Source organism: Peromyscus leucopus, chromosome 23 (genome assembly GCF_004664715.2).
Source record: "Peromyscus leucopus breed LL Stock chromosome 23, UCI_PerLeu_2.1, whole genome shotgun sequence".
Lineage (NCBI taxonomy): Eukaryota > Metazoa > Chordata > Mammalia > Rodentia > Cricetidae > Peromyscus > Peromyscus leucopus.
In genome coordinates this window covers 42,632,304-42,648,132 of record NC_051082.1, presented here as the reverse complement: position 1 = coordinate 42,648,132, position 15,829 = coordinate 42,632,304, and the positions used below count along the sequence as shown (strand labels likewise).

The 15,829-nt window shown below is 36.7% G+C and overlaps 1 protein-coding gene across 4 annotated transcripts in view; it reads left to right on the top strand.

Annotated features, from left to right (window-relative positions):
• Positions 1-5,925: 5,925 nt before the first annotated feature.
• Positions 5,926-15,829, top strand: part of LOC114687273 (cytochrome P450 3A13-like) — a 52,581-nt gene continuing 42,677 nt past the window's right edge. Inside the window, exons 1-2 of one of the 4 annotated variants that reach the window (XM_037198467.1) lie at positions 5,926-6,084; positions 10,163-10,256. In XM_037198467.1, coding sequence (XP_037054362.1) covers positions 6,014-6,084; positions 10,163-10,256 — 165 coding nt within the window. In that variant the 5' untranslated portion in view covers positions 5,926-6,013. Of the gene's footprint in view, positions 6,085-10,162; positions 10,257-15,829 lie in introns of those variants that run through there. The other 3 variants (XM_037198468.1, XM_028861962.2, XM_037198469.1) reach the window with 3 other exon arrangements.

Below are 15,829 nucleotides of genomic sequence, written 5' to 3'. Positions count from 1 at the left end.
TGAGAAAGGTAGTTTTTCCACTAAAGATGGTGATATGGCCTAGGAAAAACATTTTTCAGCTTGAAACGATGCTCTTGGGAAACACAAAATAGAGCTTTTAAAAGATTAAGAAGGAGCAAAATCATCTAAGAGTTTGTTGAATGTCAGGTCCAATGAAAAATTGAAAGGATATGAAGCTCAGAGCTTCATTGTTTTTGGCACTTTTGAGAAAATAACTTATTTTCCCTAATAGCTGTGCAGGTAATTTGTTAGAGTAGTTGGATGACAAGAAGCTACTTATAAGAGCAATCAAGCCACTTTAAAATTCTTAAGAAAGCAAAGTAAAGAAGTCTATACACTCAATGTTGTTTTAGATATGCAGAAACTTTTGGGCAAATATGAAGGTTCTTTGCCTCTTGAACAAACAGCTTGTAATGAATGATTCTTTGCAACTCTAATTGGAAGATAAGGAAACAGACATTCAAAAATAAATAACTGCTTTATAGGTGGGGATCAAACTTCAAAAAGCTAGCTGTCTTACAAAACAAAGGTGCTTCATTTGAAAGTTTCTTATAAGAAAACAACGCTAAATTAGAATGTTTGCCTAGTGAATGCACTGATGTTTGTGAGAACAGTCTGAGTTATGCAAATCATGGTAAGAGCATATCCCAGCTGCTAACAATAGTGTCAGCGGTTGAGAAACTAATGAAGGATATGTTTCTTGGGAGAACATCTATGTTCTTGACTCCTTTGAATAGTAGCAGTTTTGGTGAACAAATAATCTTGCTAAGAAATATTGGGCTAATAAAAATCTATCAGAAACATCAGCATTTGTTGGCTTTAAAAATTAATTAATAAGAGGGTAAATTGTCTCAGAGTTTGGTGATGAGTGTGGAACATTGCTCTGAATGTTAGCTCTAAGGACACTGCTCTAGAGGAACTGGAGTGATAGGCAGCTAAATCAGGTTTGCTGATATTGAGGTTCCATCTTGCAGTATGGGGATACTAAGAGTATACGGAGGCCTCCAGACTGCTGAGGAGTTTGTAATGAAGTTTGTAATGAATTATAGCAATGGTTTTGGCACACAGAGGAAGCTGCTGGAAGCTGTAGGTCTGCAACACCACTCCAACTTAGACAATTATCTTCTGTTGGGAAATTGTCCATTGAGTTAACAGCTGAGCAATTCAGAAACAGAATATTCATTACAAGGTTTTTCTTCTCTTTTATTATTTTTGGGGGGTTGCTGTAAACTGAGATAGCTCTTGATAGATTTGTTATAAAAGATCTGAAATGCATAGCAACAGGATTCACTAAATCCCAGAGATAAGAGAGAGGCATTAAAGAATCAGACTCTTGTTTCAAAATCTCAAGAACTTTCAGAATGATATCAAAACTGACTATAAACTCTGAACTGTACTAAAAACTCAGAACTTTAGAAATGATTTGCATACTTCCTGTCTTGTTTAAAGAGTCTTTCAAATGGTTCTAATGATAAGATAATTAAGAGTAAAGTGTAGAATATTATTCTCTGTCTAGGTGTTAAATCTCTTCTAGGTGTTAAGAAATCTTTAGGTGTTTACTAAATTAGATGCGTAATACATCTATAGAATTTCCTTAAGAAAATCTAAGGTAGTCCTATAATAAACTTGTAAGTAAAAAGATGTAGTAAATATCCATGATATAAGTTTAAATAAGAAGTGTTTGCTAAGGTAGTCCTATAGAATGAATATAATAATATATTTACTAAGGTATTCCTATAGAGTTTCCTTATAAATAAGTGTATGTTAATATGTTATATGTCAGTTTGTAAAAAACGTGTAATTGTTGATTGTGCATGTATGCTTAATGTGTATGGTGAAGAAACCTGGGACGCAGAGGGTAGTGTCTTAGCAGGCTGCAAGCTGGCACTCTGAGTGGTTTCAATAGCTCCAGAAGCTGCGAAGAAACTAAGAATGGTGGATGCAAGAACCAGCACAACAACCACAGCCAGGCATCTGCAGCTGAAACACATGGAAAATCAACACCACAGAGAATAACCTGAGCCAGCAGCAGAAATGCTGCAGTTTAAAATGTTACTGTAACTAAAAAATGTCTCTGGCTTGAGAATGAAGTTGCAGAGACGCTTGTTTGAACTAAAATTGTTAACTGCAAAAAGTTTTTGGTTGTAAAATTTTTCTTCATATTTGGAAGTGAAAATCTAGTACCAGAATTTATTTGAACTTGTTGAACTTAAAAAAAAATGAGATAAAACTACAAAAAAGATTTTGGTTATGGATTTCTTCATATTTGGAAGGCTGGTACCAGAATTTATTATTTGAATTTTGGGATTTAAGAAATGAAATGAACAACAGTGATTCCATTACAACAGGACAATTTTGAATTTACTTATGGTGATGAACTAGGAACTGTTTAAATGGAGAAATCTATTTTTTTTCTAACTAGGCTCAAGATGATTTATTAACTGTGGTGATACATGAATTGTTTTATGTAACTGTTTATGTAAAATTGGAATTACTTATGGAACTGGTTTTGTGTTACAAGTGGAATTGTTTAAATGATGAAATTTGGGTTTTTTCTAACTACATTCAAGATTTTGTGTAAAAAATTATAAAGAAAAGGGAGAGTTGTGAGTGAATTCAGGTTGAGTGCATGTGTAGGAATTATAATGGTGTATAGTAATGGTTATGATATTATGTTAACCTATTGATATAAACACACCCTGGTTTGGTGAAGTTAAGGAAATATTTAAGTTTGATGTGAATACATCAGAAGATTTCTTGAGTTAGTAAGAAATAGAAATGGTTCTGTTCAGTAGTAGGATTAAGAGAATTGTAACTATTTATAGCAATATTTAACCTGTTATTGTTAATTATGGAACTAAGGGAGTCTTTAGGTTTGCAATTGCATTAAATTTTTTGGTTTAGATAGGGCTGGATGCAGCTAAGACTGCTTTAGTCACCTTAGACCATTTCAAAAAAGATATCTTTGTCTTACTCTACTCCTATACTTGAAGGTGTGACAGCTATGGAGAGTAATATGAGCTCTTAATAAGGAGTTGTTTTTTATACATTAAGAAAGGGGGACCTGTGGGGGCCCATTTTCAGGTTTCCTAGTGGCTTTACCCAGAGAGTCTGCATAGAGGGGATGATTGGACCATGGGCCAGAGTGCAGTTTTCTGAGATGGTCTGCACTTGGCTGTGCTGGGGGAGGTCTTTTTTCCATCCTGTGGCATTTCTTTATATACCCTAGCACATAGATAGTCAGAGCCTTTTGGAATAGGTTCCAGGTCCTCTCAAGGCTATCCTGTAATTTCTATCTTTATCTCCCCTCTCTATTTCTTCTAACTAATATTTCCTGCTGCTCCTACTCAAGAGCACTCTGGGGAAATGTGGGAGTGGTGGACAGCCCCTCCACAAGCACCACCCTCTAAGACCAAACATCCAAATATATGACCCTTTGGGAATCATTCCTACCCAAACCAACATAGCTACCATGTAGGTGCTGGGAATCTAACTGGGTCCTCTGCAAGAGCAGAAAGAATTCTTAACCATGGAGTCATCTCACCCACCTGTCTTGTGTGATTCTTAAAAACTCACTTGTCATAAAGGGGTGTTTGATTTTGTCAAATGCCTTTTCTGCATCTAGTGAGATGATCATGTGGTTTTTTTCTTTGAGTATGTTTATATGGTGTATTACATTGATGGACTCCCATATGTTGAACCACCCTAGCATCACTGGGATGAAGCCTACTTGATCATGGTGGATAATTGTTTTGATGTGTTCTTGGATTCTGTTTGCCAGTATTTTATTGAGTATATTTGCATCAATGTTCATGAGGGAGATCGGTCTGTAGTTCTCTTTCTTTATTATATCCTTGTTTGGTTTAGGAATCAGGGTAATTGTAGCCTCATAGAAGGAGTTTGGTAATGTTCCTTCTGTTTCTATTGTGTAGAAAAATTTAAAGAGTATTGGTATTAACTCTTCTTTGAAGATCTGGTAGAATTCTATGCTGAAACCATCTGGTCCTGGGCTTTTTTTTTTTTTTTTTTTTTTTTTTTTTTTTTTTTGCTTGGGAGACTTTTAATGACTGATTATATTTCCTTAGGGGTTATTGGACTATTTAAATAGTTTATCTGGTTTTGATTTAACTTAGGTACGTGGTACTTCTCCATAAAATTATCCATTTCTTTTAGATTTTCCAGTTCTGTGGAGTAGAGGTTTTTGAAGTATGACCTGATGATTCTCTGGATTTCCTCATTGTCAGTAGTTATGATCTGTTTGGGAGGCATCCAGGCAGGGGGAACGGGACCTGTCCTCAGTGAATTTGCTGGCTGTTTGGAACCTGGGGCCTATGTAGGGACACTTTGCTCAGCCTGGGAGGAGGGGACTGGACCTGCCTGGACTGAATCTACCAAGTTGAACTCAATCCTCAGGGGAGTCTTTGCCATAGAGGAGATGGGAATGGGGGGTGGATGGGGGAAAGGTAAAGGGTGGGAGGGGGGGAGAACAAGGGAATCCATGGCTGATATGTAAAATTAAATTAAATTATAAAAGAAAAATAAAAAATAAAATATGAAAAATGATCTTGAAACCAACCAACCAAACAAACAAACCAAAAAAAACTCACTTGTGGGAGCTCTCCAATCAAGATTGTAGTGTAGGTCACAAGAGACAGTGTCAACCATTATTTCTCACCTGGGAACAGAACCTGGGTCCTCTGCAAGAGCAGCAAATGCTGTTAGCTGCTGAACCATCTATCCAGCCCAAAAGCTACACCTGGGAAGCTATGCACAATTTTCAGTCTGATGGACAGAAAAGGTCAGAAAGTCTTGTCAGGGGGCTGTGCTGGTGGGCTATCCTCACCCTCTGAGCAACCACACTGAACTTCCAAGGTAATGCCAATATTTAAATTTTGAGCCATGTATACTAATTTTTAAATATATATGTATATATATATGTGTGTGTGTGTGTGTGTGTGTGTATTTATATATATTTTTTTCTTGGAATTATTGACAACTGCAAGAATCTATCCATTTTATTACAAACTTTTAGGTGGTCACTATGGTCTTGGTGTCTGCACAACAATAGAAACCTTAACTAAGACACTTATGCACATACATATATAAATATATTTGTTGTTTGTTATTGTCTTTTGGGAGGCCTACCACCAACCTCCCTAATAAATCACACACAGAGGCTTATTATTAATTATAAACATCCAGCCTTAGCTTAACTAGTTGTTTCCAGCTTTCTTTAATTTTAATTATCCTCTCTATATTTTGCCTCTAGGTTTTTCCACATTCACTTACTTCTGTAACTCTTCCTCTTACCCTGTGACTTTCTGTTTATGTTGGTGGCTGGCCCCAGGAGTCCTTCTCCTTCTCTGGCTTGTTCCTTCTCCCTCTCTTCTTCTATTAATTCTTCCTGCCTGCCAGCCCTGACTATCCTTTATCTTGCTTTGATATTGGCTGTTTAGCTCTTTATTAGACAATCAAGTATTTTAGGCAGTCCAAATATCACAGCTTCACAGAGTTAAAAAAATGCAACATAAACAAAAGAAACACACCTTAAAGTAATATTCTCCACATATTCACATATATACTCACTCAAGGATTAGTGTCTATTATGAGGAGATATATATATATATATATATATATATATATATAATATATATATATATATATATATATAACAAATATTGACAACTACAAGAAATTATCCAGAGAGATAACTGGCGGGCAGAACATAACATAAAAATTCAGAGCATTAATTCCCTCCACTTGCCATTTTATTTTTAACTTTTAGGTTAACACTTGGTGGTCCTGTTCCTAGAGTTAATATGTAATACAAATTTCTAACCTTGAGTTTGAATGTTACTGAGTAACTCACCAGGGTTAGCAAATATGCAATCATCAGCAATACGGGTAACCTGTAATGCAAAGTCCACATGATCCCTCTTGAGCTATAAACAGTGAACTCGTGTCCTCACCTACTGGGAAAAGTCAGAGAGAGATTTCTTGAAGGAAAAGAGCAATGGACCTGATTCCAAACTTTTCCATGGAAGCATGGACACTTCTGGCTGCCTTCCTGATGCTCCTCTACCTGTGAGTAAATGGTTGACTGCCTCTCCTTTGTGGCCTTAGAGTTAGGATGATTCTTGGGCCATTTTTCACTGTCAGAAAACCAAAAGAGATAATGCAATGGAAATTCATACACCCATAGCCAAACACATTTCTTTTTTTTATTATTTTTTTTTTATTTTGTTCTATTCATTCACAGTTAATACAGAAAATACTTGGAAACATTTCCATATAATGTTTGACACAGAAATAATCAAATAGAAGTATACAATGTTGACAGGAGGCAGTACATTTATAATTTATAACCCCAAATGTATTTATAAATTAGAAATGGAAAGATCTACAAATGAAATTATGAAGGTTCACCAAAGTCATTTAATCTGTCAGTTACTCATTCATTTTTATGTCTTAATAATATTCTATTGTATGAATAAGCCACATTTTATTTCTCTCCAGTATTTGATAGCTATTTGAGTTGTTTTAACATTTTTACTATTAGCAACACACTGCTGTAAACCTTCATGTACATGTTTCATAGGTGAACATTTTCAGCAGTTTGAGGATATATTCCTAAGGGTAGAATTGTTGAGTAACAGAGTAACAATGTTTTGCATTTTGACCAACCACCAAACTGTTTTGCCAAAGTGGCACACCATTTTACAATCTCACCAAATCTTTGTTTTTAAGGCTCTGATTTTTGTACAAAAGCATTCAATCATTCTGTCAGACCAAACCAGGAAAAGTAAGCTCTAGTTCAGAGCTGTTCTATTCCATTTACTATGCAAAGCCATTCTTGGCATTTGCAACTCTCAGCCCTTTTGAGTATTCTTGCAGTGGTCACTTTTTCCTCCACCACTTTTTTTTCTTCTTTTTTTCTGGTTTATTTCTATCTATTACAAATGTATAAAAAATCCTCCATGAATGCTGCTGATAGCACCAGAACCTTGAGAAATATACCTTTGGTTTGCCTCAGAAAAGGAACACATATTGCACTGTAAAGTTTATAAAATTGGCGCAAAACATTGTGATAATGTTACAATACCAGTTTTAAGAGTTCAGTGACTAATGGGGAGCCAATGGGATACATGCAGAACTGTGAAAGCGATCTCACTTAGCCAGCTGTACACGTAGACTGTAAATCTACATTCAGATCATTTCTGAACTAAGACTATCATCTCAGTTTATCTGTTGAGGTCAACCAGGAAACCCTAGAATATACCTTGATTTTTGCAAAAAACAAAATAGGGGGAGGGGTTTCTTCAGCATTTCAGTCCACTAGTAACAGTATCCTAACAGGCAAAGTGTTCTCTCACTGTCAACATAGAATGAACTGCTGCTGGAGGTCAATTTGGGCTTTAATTTGCATTAGCACTTACATGCATAGTAGTCCAAGTTGTTGACCTCATGACTTTAAAAAGTAACTCTAAAAAAGTAAAATGGCCCTTCTTGGAAGACTAAAGAAAGACATCCAGCCACAGTTGTAAAAAGTCTCATCAAAACAATATACCTTTTATGAATTATGCCTCAATTAAAAAAAAAGTAGCCCCAAATAAGAAGCAGCTCTGAAAAAGAAAATATAACTTAAGATATTTGAAAAAAACAAGTTGAATACAGGTTCAAAAATAATTAAGATACATTTTCTTAAGGCTACCTAGAATTAGGCTTTAAAGAATTCTACCATTTCAAGTTTACCACTAGTTACTAGATACCTATTTACAAACAAGATGTTCACCTTTTTTGTTCCTTTATCAAGAGAAAAATCTACCTTCAGACTATGAGGGTGGTGATGGGGAGGGACTAGAAAACAAGATTCAAACAATCCCATGCAAATATCACATTTTTCAAATGGAAGAACTCCAAACTGCACTAGAAGTTCCAATCACTAAGACACTTTCCATTGAAATGATTTAAGTACAACTACATGGCACCAAGGTTTAGGCCTAATATAGGCCTGACAACCAAGTCCTTGTTTTCTGGAAGAAAGGCCTCAAAAGTCCCACTCAATTCCACATAACAATACTTCAAAGATCAATTAGGTTTTCCTTTCCTTAATATTTTTGTTTTTGACTTCTAATCTTAAAGACTAGATTAAAACTTAGCTCATTTCCCAGAAGGCATTGCTTCCCTTTGCTCTATGAAAGAGTCCACCAAGACCTCTTCCTCAAAACCATCTAGCTCCCAGCCTCCAGCCTGTGATTGTGATGCATCTTTCTCAACATCCTGAAAAGGTAATGTAGGTAAAATATGCTCATAAACATTAAAACTAGTTTTTAGAAAGACGTAACTAGCTTTATAATTTAAGTTTAAAACATAAATACTTGCAGCTTAATCCGCACTGACAATGATTGTCGAAGCCTAGAATTCAACATTTACAAATTCTCATTCACACACACAAAACACACTATTATCACACAACTTGTGTCTTGAGAGAATTTTCTGCTTTTTAAATCTTTGGCCTCCCAGTCAATCCCAAGTTCAACCAACTTTTCCGAGTTCTGGTAGTTACCTGGACCACTGGTAACTGCCGGTGGTGGTGGCGCATGCCGGTAGGATTTGCTGAAGGAGGCAGAGGCAGGAGGATCACGAGTTGGGCCAAACACATTTCTAATGTAACCTAAAGCATTTAACTCACTGTGCTTTTCAGACAAATGTTTTCAACTACTGTTAAATATCCAACACTGGGAGACAATCTGGAGCAGGCTTAAAATGATTACAGTTCCCTCTTTCTCTTATTTTGTTTTCTGTCATTAGTTTGTCACATTGTATAGGAAGGTGTACAGAATATTGAACCCACAATGAGAGAAACTACACCTGAGATAATAATGATTACTTAGACTCATGCCTGCCTGTACAAGAGAGAATTGTCACCAACATTGTTGGGTTACTGACAGTAAACGAAGAGCTGTGGCTGATCATCTAAGTACAGAAACCTGCCTTTGTGCTGTGTAGGGTCTAAGAAGAAACAGGACAGAGAAATGATGCTTTATGGAGTTCATTGCCTCATGAGTTCATGGATAACACAATGAGCTATTTGAGTTTTCTGGGAAAGATGGGAACAAATATCCTTTGACCTCAGTAGGGAACAATTGACAGATCAATGTAGCCATTCCTCCAAAATCCACCTCAGAGAGACATGAGTTTATGAAGTTACCACAGGAATGTGTTTGAAAGGTTACTTGCAGGAGCATAAATGACTCAAAGGCAACTGCAGCATCAAAACCCCAATTATATCCTAAAAATATAATTTTTATATTGCCCCTATGAATATTTTGCATGAATGTATGTATGCATATCACATGTATGCCTGATGCCCATGTAAGTAAAAACAAGGCATTGGATTCTCAGGTACTGGAATTATAAACTGTTATTAGCTGTCATTTGGGGGTTAGGAAACCAACCTGAATAATCTGAAAGAGCAGAAAATGCTACCTGCTGAGCCATCTCCCCAGTCCAAAAACTGCAACTGGGAAGCTCTGCACAGTTTTCAGTCTGAGGGACATAAAAGGTCAGAGAGTCTTGTCGTGGGGGCTCTGCTGGTGGACTATCCTCCCACTCTGAGTAACCTCACTGTTCACTTCTTAATTAATGTTGAGGCAGATTCATGTACTACAGTGAACTGCAGGTTACTCAAACTGATGATGTGTGTTTACTTCTAAGTCTGGAGAGTCCTTCAGCATCATTGAACCTCATGTTATTAAGTTTTATTACATATTAACTCTGAGACTGAGACCATCAAGTAATAACCAAAAAGTTTATAGTAAGATGGTATATGAAGGGGATTATTTCCCTGAATTTTTATGTTATATTCTGCCCACCTCTCCCCTCACTGGATAAATTCTGGTAATTCTCAATATTTGCATCCAAGTATATAGATGATAGATAGATAGATGATAGATAGATAGATAGATAGATAGATGATAGATGTGTGTGTATCTACTCATATAAAATATTGCATCAATAATATACATAAGTTAGTATGTATATGTATATATGTATGTTTTCTATAATGTGGGAATATATGTATGTATGTATATGTATGAATATGAATATTTATATGTATGATTAACAAACTCAAGAGCTGATTTTCTCCTCCATGTTTTAGGTATGGAACCTCTTCTCATGGATTTTTTAAGAAGCTAGGGATTCCTGGCCCCAAACCTCTGCCTTTTGTTGGGACGATGCTTAACTATAGGAGGGTGAGTGGTTTTGGGTTCCCTACTTTGCTTCTTGTAACTGTGTTACTTATACAAATATCATTAAACCCCATGTCAGTTCATCCATTCAAATGGACATTGGGACTAATTGTAAGGCTTTTCATAATCGCATGACTTATGCCAAGGAAGTTTATTAATCACCATAGCTTCTTACATACTATTTGCAGGGGGAATTGTCCAAAGGTGAGCTGAGAGTTAAGTCAGAAAATTTTGGCAAAGAGAATCCAGGATGCCTCAAACACTGCTGCCTCATAACTGATTACCACAATCCAGGGAAAAGAGTAGAATTGCCAGAAACTGCAACCAAAATTTCCTAGAGGCTCTGGCTCTAGACCCAGAGAGGAGCTTTGCAAATCTGTTCCTGGAATGCCACAGAAATGTCATGCCTTTTGACCTTTGGCAAAGGTGTCTGAGAGAACTTTGGATTAGTCCTCAACAAAGAGTACCTCCTCTTCACTTTTTACTTTTCATGGCCAGATGTGTTATTTGTGTTTAAATGTGTAGGAGCCCCAGATAACCTTTAAACAAGCAAATGCTTTCTAATGTTATTAAACAAATTACCAACACTAAATAATCTGAGGATAATAGTGAACAAATGTTTACCAATGTTAAGGAAATTACATCTGGCAGTTTGTGTAATAAATCTTTGGCTGGCTCCAAAGGGAATTGAATGTATGATGAGCATGGCACATGTCAGTAACTATTTGCTTGATGGTTAGGAAATCTAAAATAACATTATAATGTGGCCATATTCCCTGCAAATATTTTTAATTCTCTTCCATTTCCATTCATGTTCATCATAACTTAAAGGAACATTATGGATGTATCTAAAGCCAGCATGATACTGTAAAAGTGATTAACATTGCATTGTTTGTACTATATCTCTTAGGCTCAATATCCAAACTTTTAAAGCATTTAATTAGGTTCTAGTTGTTGTGTTCATTTTTATGTTTATTCACCAAAGCTCCAGAAGTATTATAAGGAATCTGATTAACAAAATGGGCAGTTACACTAGTTGGGCGATGGCCAATGTGGAAGTAGCCTCTGACTTGAGAACTGTAGTACTGCAAAAATAGTTAAAATAAAATCTAGAGATTTTTTTTTAGCACAAACCTGATGTAGTTCAATAAGAACGCATTGTGCAAAGTCACCATACTTAAAGCATCATTACGAACCACAACAAAGGAAGACAGTTAAAGTAAAAGAAGGCTCCCATGAGCAAAGGCATCTACACAGTTAGTGAGGATGGAAGTAACACATGTAATTTTGAAGTGATCACCCTTTCTTTAACAGAGGGACTCTCAGTCTGTTACATGTATTGAGGGTTAAGACAAGCAGTGAGGTCAAATATAAAATGATATGCATTTTCTCTAAAAATTCCGTAGGTCACCCCATTATCTAGGACAGTGGTTCACAGCCTAATGTCTTGTTCATCTGAAGATAGTGTAAATAAACAGTGGCCAATGAGAGGATTCTAGGAAGTTATCTTCATCCAGACCAGGTGAGCACCACTAAGACAAGTCAACCAGCTCCTCAGATCATCCATTCAGAGGCGAGAGTTTCTTTAGAATCATGGAACAAGCCACTCAATTGGAATTCCATTCTGAATCAGGGCACAGGAAAATCACTGCATTCTTGGAAATGTCCAAACAATGGGGTAACTTATGGGCGATCAGAATGAGGAATAATTTGATGATGCTTGATTTTTGATCCCACGTGGACCCTTGGCTATGGGCTTTGCCACTCATTCACATGAGAAGAACATGGTCATACTGTCCCATCAATAACAAACAAATAGGAATAATTTGTTATATAACAATATAGTTAAAGTGAGTAGTGCCAGGCACCACAGGTGAAACATCAGATTGTAAAATAACTAGCACACCATTAGTAAATTCTCTAGTAGGCAGGTCTTCCCATGTGACTGGATGGGCCAAAGGGAGTGTAAGCCATACAGGCCCAGAAGACTTCTGCACTTTCTACATGTTTGGCAGGGAGTAATGCCCAAATTGCTAAAATAAATTGAATGTGAATAACAGGCTTCTATGTCTCCTTGACCACTCATATTCACTCTACAGTGAGATGTTTAATCTGTCCCCAAGTTGTGAGTGGGCCCTGTAATAACAGGTGGACTGCAAGGGTGAACTGGACTGCATGCTGCCTTCAAAGTCATCATCCTCTGCATCCTTACCTTCTGTCCCCTGTACTACAGCAGATGTCTTCATACCATGGGAATGCAGGATAAGGTACTGTGGGACCCAATATGATCTATCAGCTTCCAGTGGGAAAATACAAGCATCCTCTCCTCTACCTGAACACAAGGTCAGGATCACACCATTCGCATATAGCAGGAACTTTGTAAAAAGGTCTCCTTCTTAAGCATGTCTACCCATAAATGCCCTGCTCCAGTTAATCCTTTTTGTTCTGTTCTCAAAAAATAATTTAAAAAGTACAATTTAGAAGATTTGTAGAAGTAAGAGGGTATATGTACTCCCACTTTTTATTTTTTCAACCAAAACTTTAATAGAACCATCTACAATTTCTCATCTTTGAGGAATACAAGAGAGGCCAGTTTTATGTATAATACATAATGTAGCACAAAATTCCTTAAAAAAGTCCAGCGGTGGTGGCTTACACCTTGGGAGGCAGAGCCAGGTGGATCTTTGTGAGTTTGAGGACAGCCTCATCTACAGAGCGAGATCCAGGAAAGGTGCAAAGTACCCAGAGATACCCTGTCTCAGAAAAAAAAAATTCCTTAACGGCATCAGAAGTGTATGCTAGAGCATTAATTTTTTTAACACTTTGGAAGGGTGAGCTATAAAAAAATGATTATCAGCAATGAGTAATCCAATGCTTACCAGCTTTTCCAGTTAATAGGATATACATGAGGAAGAACCCAGAATAAATGTCATACTAACATAAATGTATTTGAGGCTGCCAAAAAATTGAAATGCCTGTAACATCCATATGTCATAAGGTAGTAAGCACTGGAGATTTACATCATAACAAGGAGAAGGCAGACAGGTTACACAAGCAGAAAGGTTACAATTTGTCATACTTGATCTCTAGATAAATGTAAATGGGGCTGAGGCATAGCACAGTGCTGATGGTGAATTGCATGAGTCAATAGCTTCCTTAAACCAAGCAGTCTCAGCAATCATCTCAATAAAATAATGCAAATCTGGATCTACAGCTTGATTCCCATTTTCCAAATGACCAGGAAGACTGTAGTGTTATTGAAAGTGTTGTAGAAATTAAGGAACCTCCTGGTTCTGACAGTTGTTTGGCAAGCTGAAAAAAGTGAAACCTTTCTTCATCCTCAGTCTACTCAAAAAGAGCACTAGGAAGTATTTGAGAATCATATATGGCATATGAACTGTCAGAGTAAGTGTTTAGAGGTTGAGGCAATGCAAAAGAAATCTACATTCTGGGAATACATAGTTGAAACATTCAATGTATGAGGAGTTACTTCTTGAAGTATAACATTGAGCATTCCAGATGGACTCTCACCAAGGAACACATAGCTATTTCTGGGATTGTGTACATAATACAAAGTGTTGGGATAACTAGAGAGTAGTGTTGGAAAATTTGAATTAAAGGATCTTCAGGATATGAAGTACAAAGCTGTCCCATAAGGTCAAATAGAGCTACCTCTCAAGAGTCAGTGAAGGCACAAAGTGAATCATGTTGTGAAGGGGAGAACTATCTTGTCAATTTATCATGCAATAAATTGATGGGCTTGAGGACACCTATTTTCTGAATAATCTGAGCAAGAATTTTATAATAAGAAGTCAAGATTCAGCCATCATCAGTGGGCAGAAAAATTCAATGTATAAGTCCCCTCGGTGGCAAGAGTGTTCCAGAGGGATATGTAGGAGTATCTAACAGTATAGGAGATAAAAGAAGATTTGTGCCAATACTGGTCAACTGTGCATGAGTGATGATTAGATGTGTTAATTGTAAGGTGTTTGACTCTCACGAATAAGCTTTCTAGAAGAGGGGTCATTATCTCCTCTTAATATGGAGAAATAGAGAGTCAAATCATTTGTAGTATGTTTCAGGGAAGGTCTCAGCCAAATAGTATCTCCTAGCATATTTTTAAAATCAATAAATGGTAGCAGTTACATCCAGATCATTGTGGGAAAGTGGTATGTTCTTTTATAATATGATATAAATAAGAAAAGGGACCTGTAATCTGTGATTTTTCTGAGATTTCCAGCTGAGTCTGTTGTAAGTGATGCTGGACTGTGATAAATAAATGAGCAATTACATTTTCAATAGTTGCTGAAATCACCTATGTTATAAGTCAACTAGGTAATAAATAATCATGAGAGAAGAGTACTTTTTTTCTAACTGGGAGTAAAGTTTGAGCAATAAATTGTTGACACAAGTTGAGGCTACTAGCCATACCATATAGTAGCATCTTCAATTGAACTTTCTTCATGAATTTCTAAAAATTAGAGAAAGAAAGGCTAAAAGCAAAATGAGGAAGATCCTGAGGAGGATGGGCTTTTGACTCACTTAAACAAGTAGGAGCCAATTCGGGTGATTTTATAACTGCACAAAAAAAGAATTTCCTTCTTATCCTCTGAGGTATCATAAAGTGAAAGTAATCCAAGAAATTAAGCAACCTCTGGGTCCTAAGCTCCCTTTACCTCTATTTTTTGACATCTTATTTTTATCTAATGTCGCCCGGTTAGATTTGAGTATATTGGCTAGATCTACAGGAGTGCTGAATTACAAATGAATCATACTCAAATATTCACTATAAACAATCATGTATAAAATCCGACAGCACAAACCCAAAATAGGAAACTTATGAGGCCCTCATTGGTGATATTCCATCTTTAAACTTCCACATACGTGTTTCTGTAGCTGGTTTTTTCTCCAGTCTTGCTCAGGCTTGAAGCTGCTCAGACCCAAGTAAACAAACAGATACTTATATTACTAATAAACTGTATGGATATGGCAGGCTTCTTGTTATCTAGTTATTATATCTTAAATTACTCCATTTCTATTAATCTATAAGTTGCTATGTGGCTTGTGGCTTACTGGTAGGTACTTTTATATAATGCTTCCTCTGTGTCTGGTTGGCCATTCCCGAGTCAGCCTTCCTGTTCCCTGAATTCTCCTCTCTCTTTGTCCCACCTATACTTCCTGCCTTGATACTGGGCAATTGGCACTTTATTTATTAACCAATCAGAGCAACACATTCACAGCATATAGGGCAATATCTTCAGCACTTCCCCTTTTACACTGTATGGTAGATTGAGCCTTTGCTATTACAGACAAAAAATAAAAGTTTTCTGGGCTACACGCTGCTTTGATACAAACATAGAACCACTGCTTCTGAGAGTTGATAGTACACATGGTTTTGCAGACCAAGAGCTGGTGGTAAATATACCACTGCCATGTTAGAAAGCTGAGGTGGGTGGAGCCAACAGCCACAGCTGCCATGCCAGTCTTAGTAATACTGCACTTTAAAGCAAGTGGTTCACAATAAGACAGATTCAGATGGAATGGTTTATGATGTCTGTAAAAATGTACATAGGCTT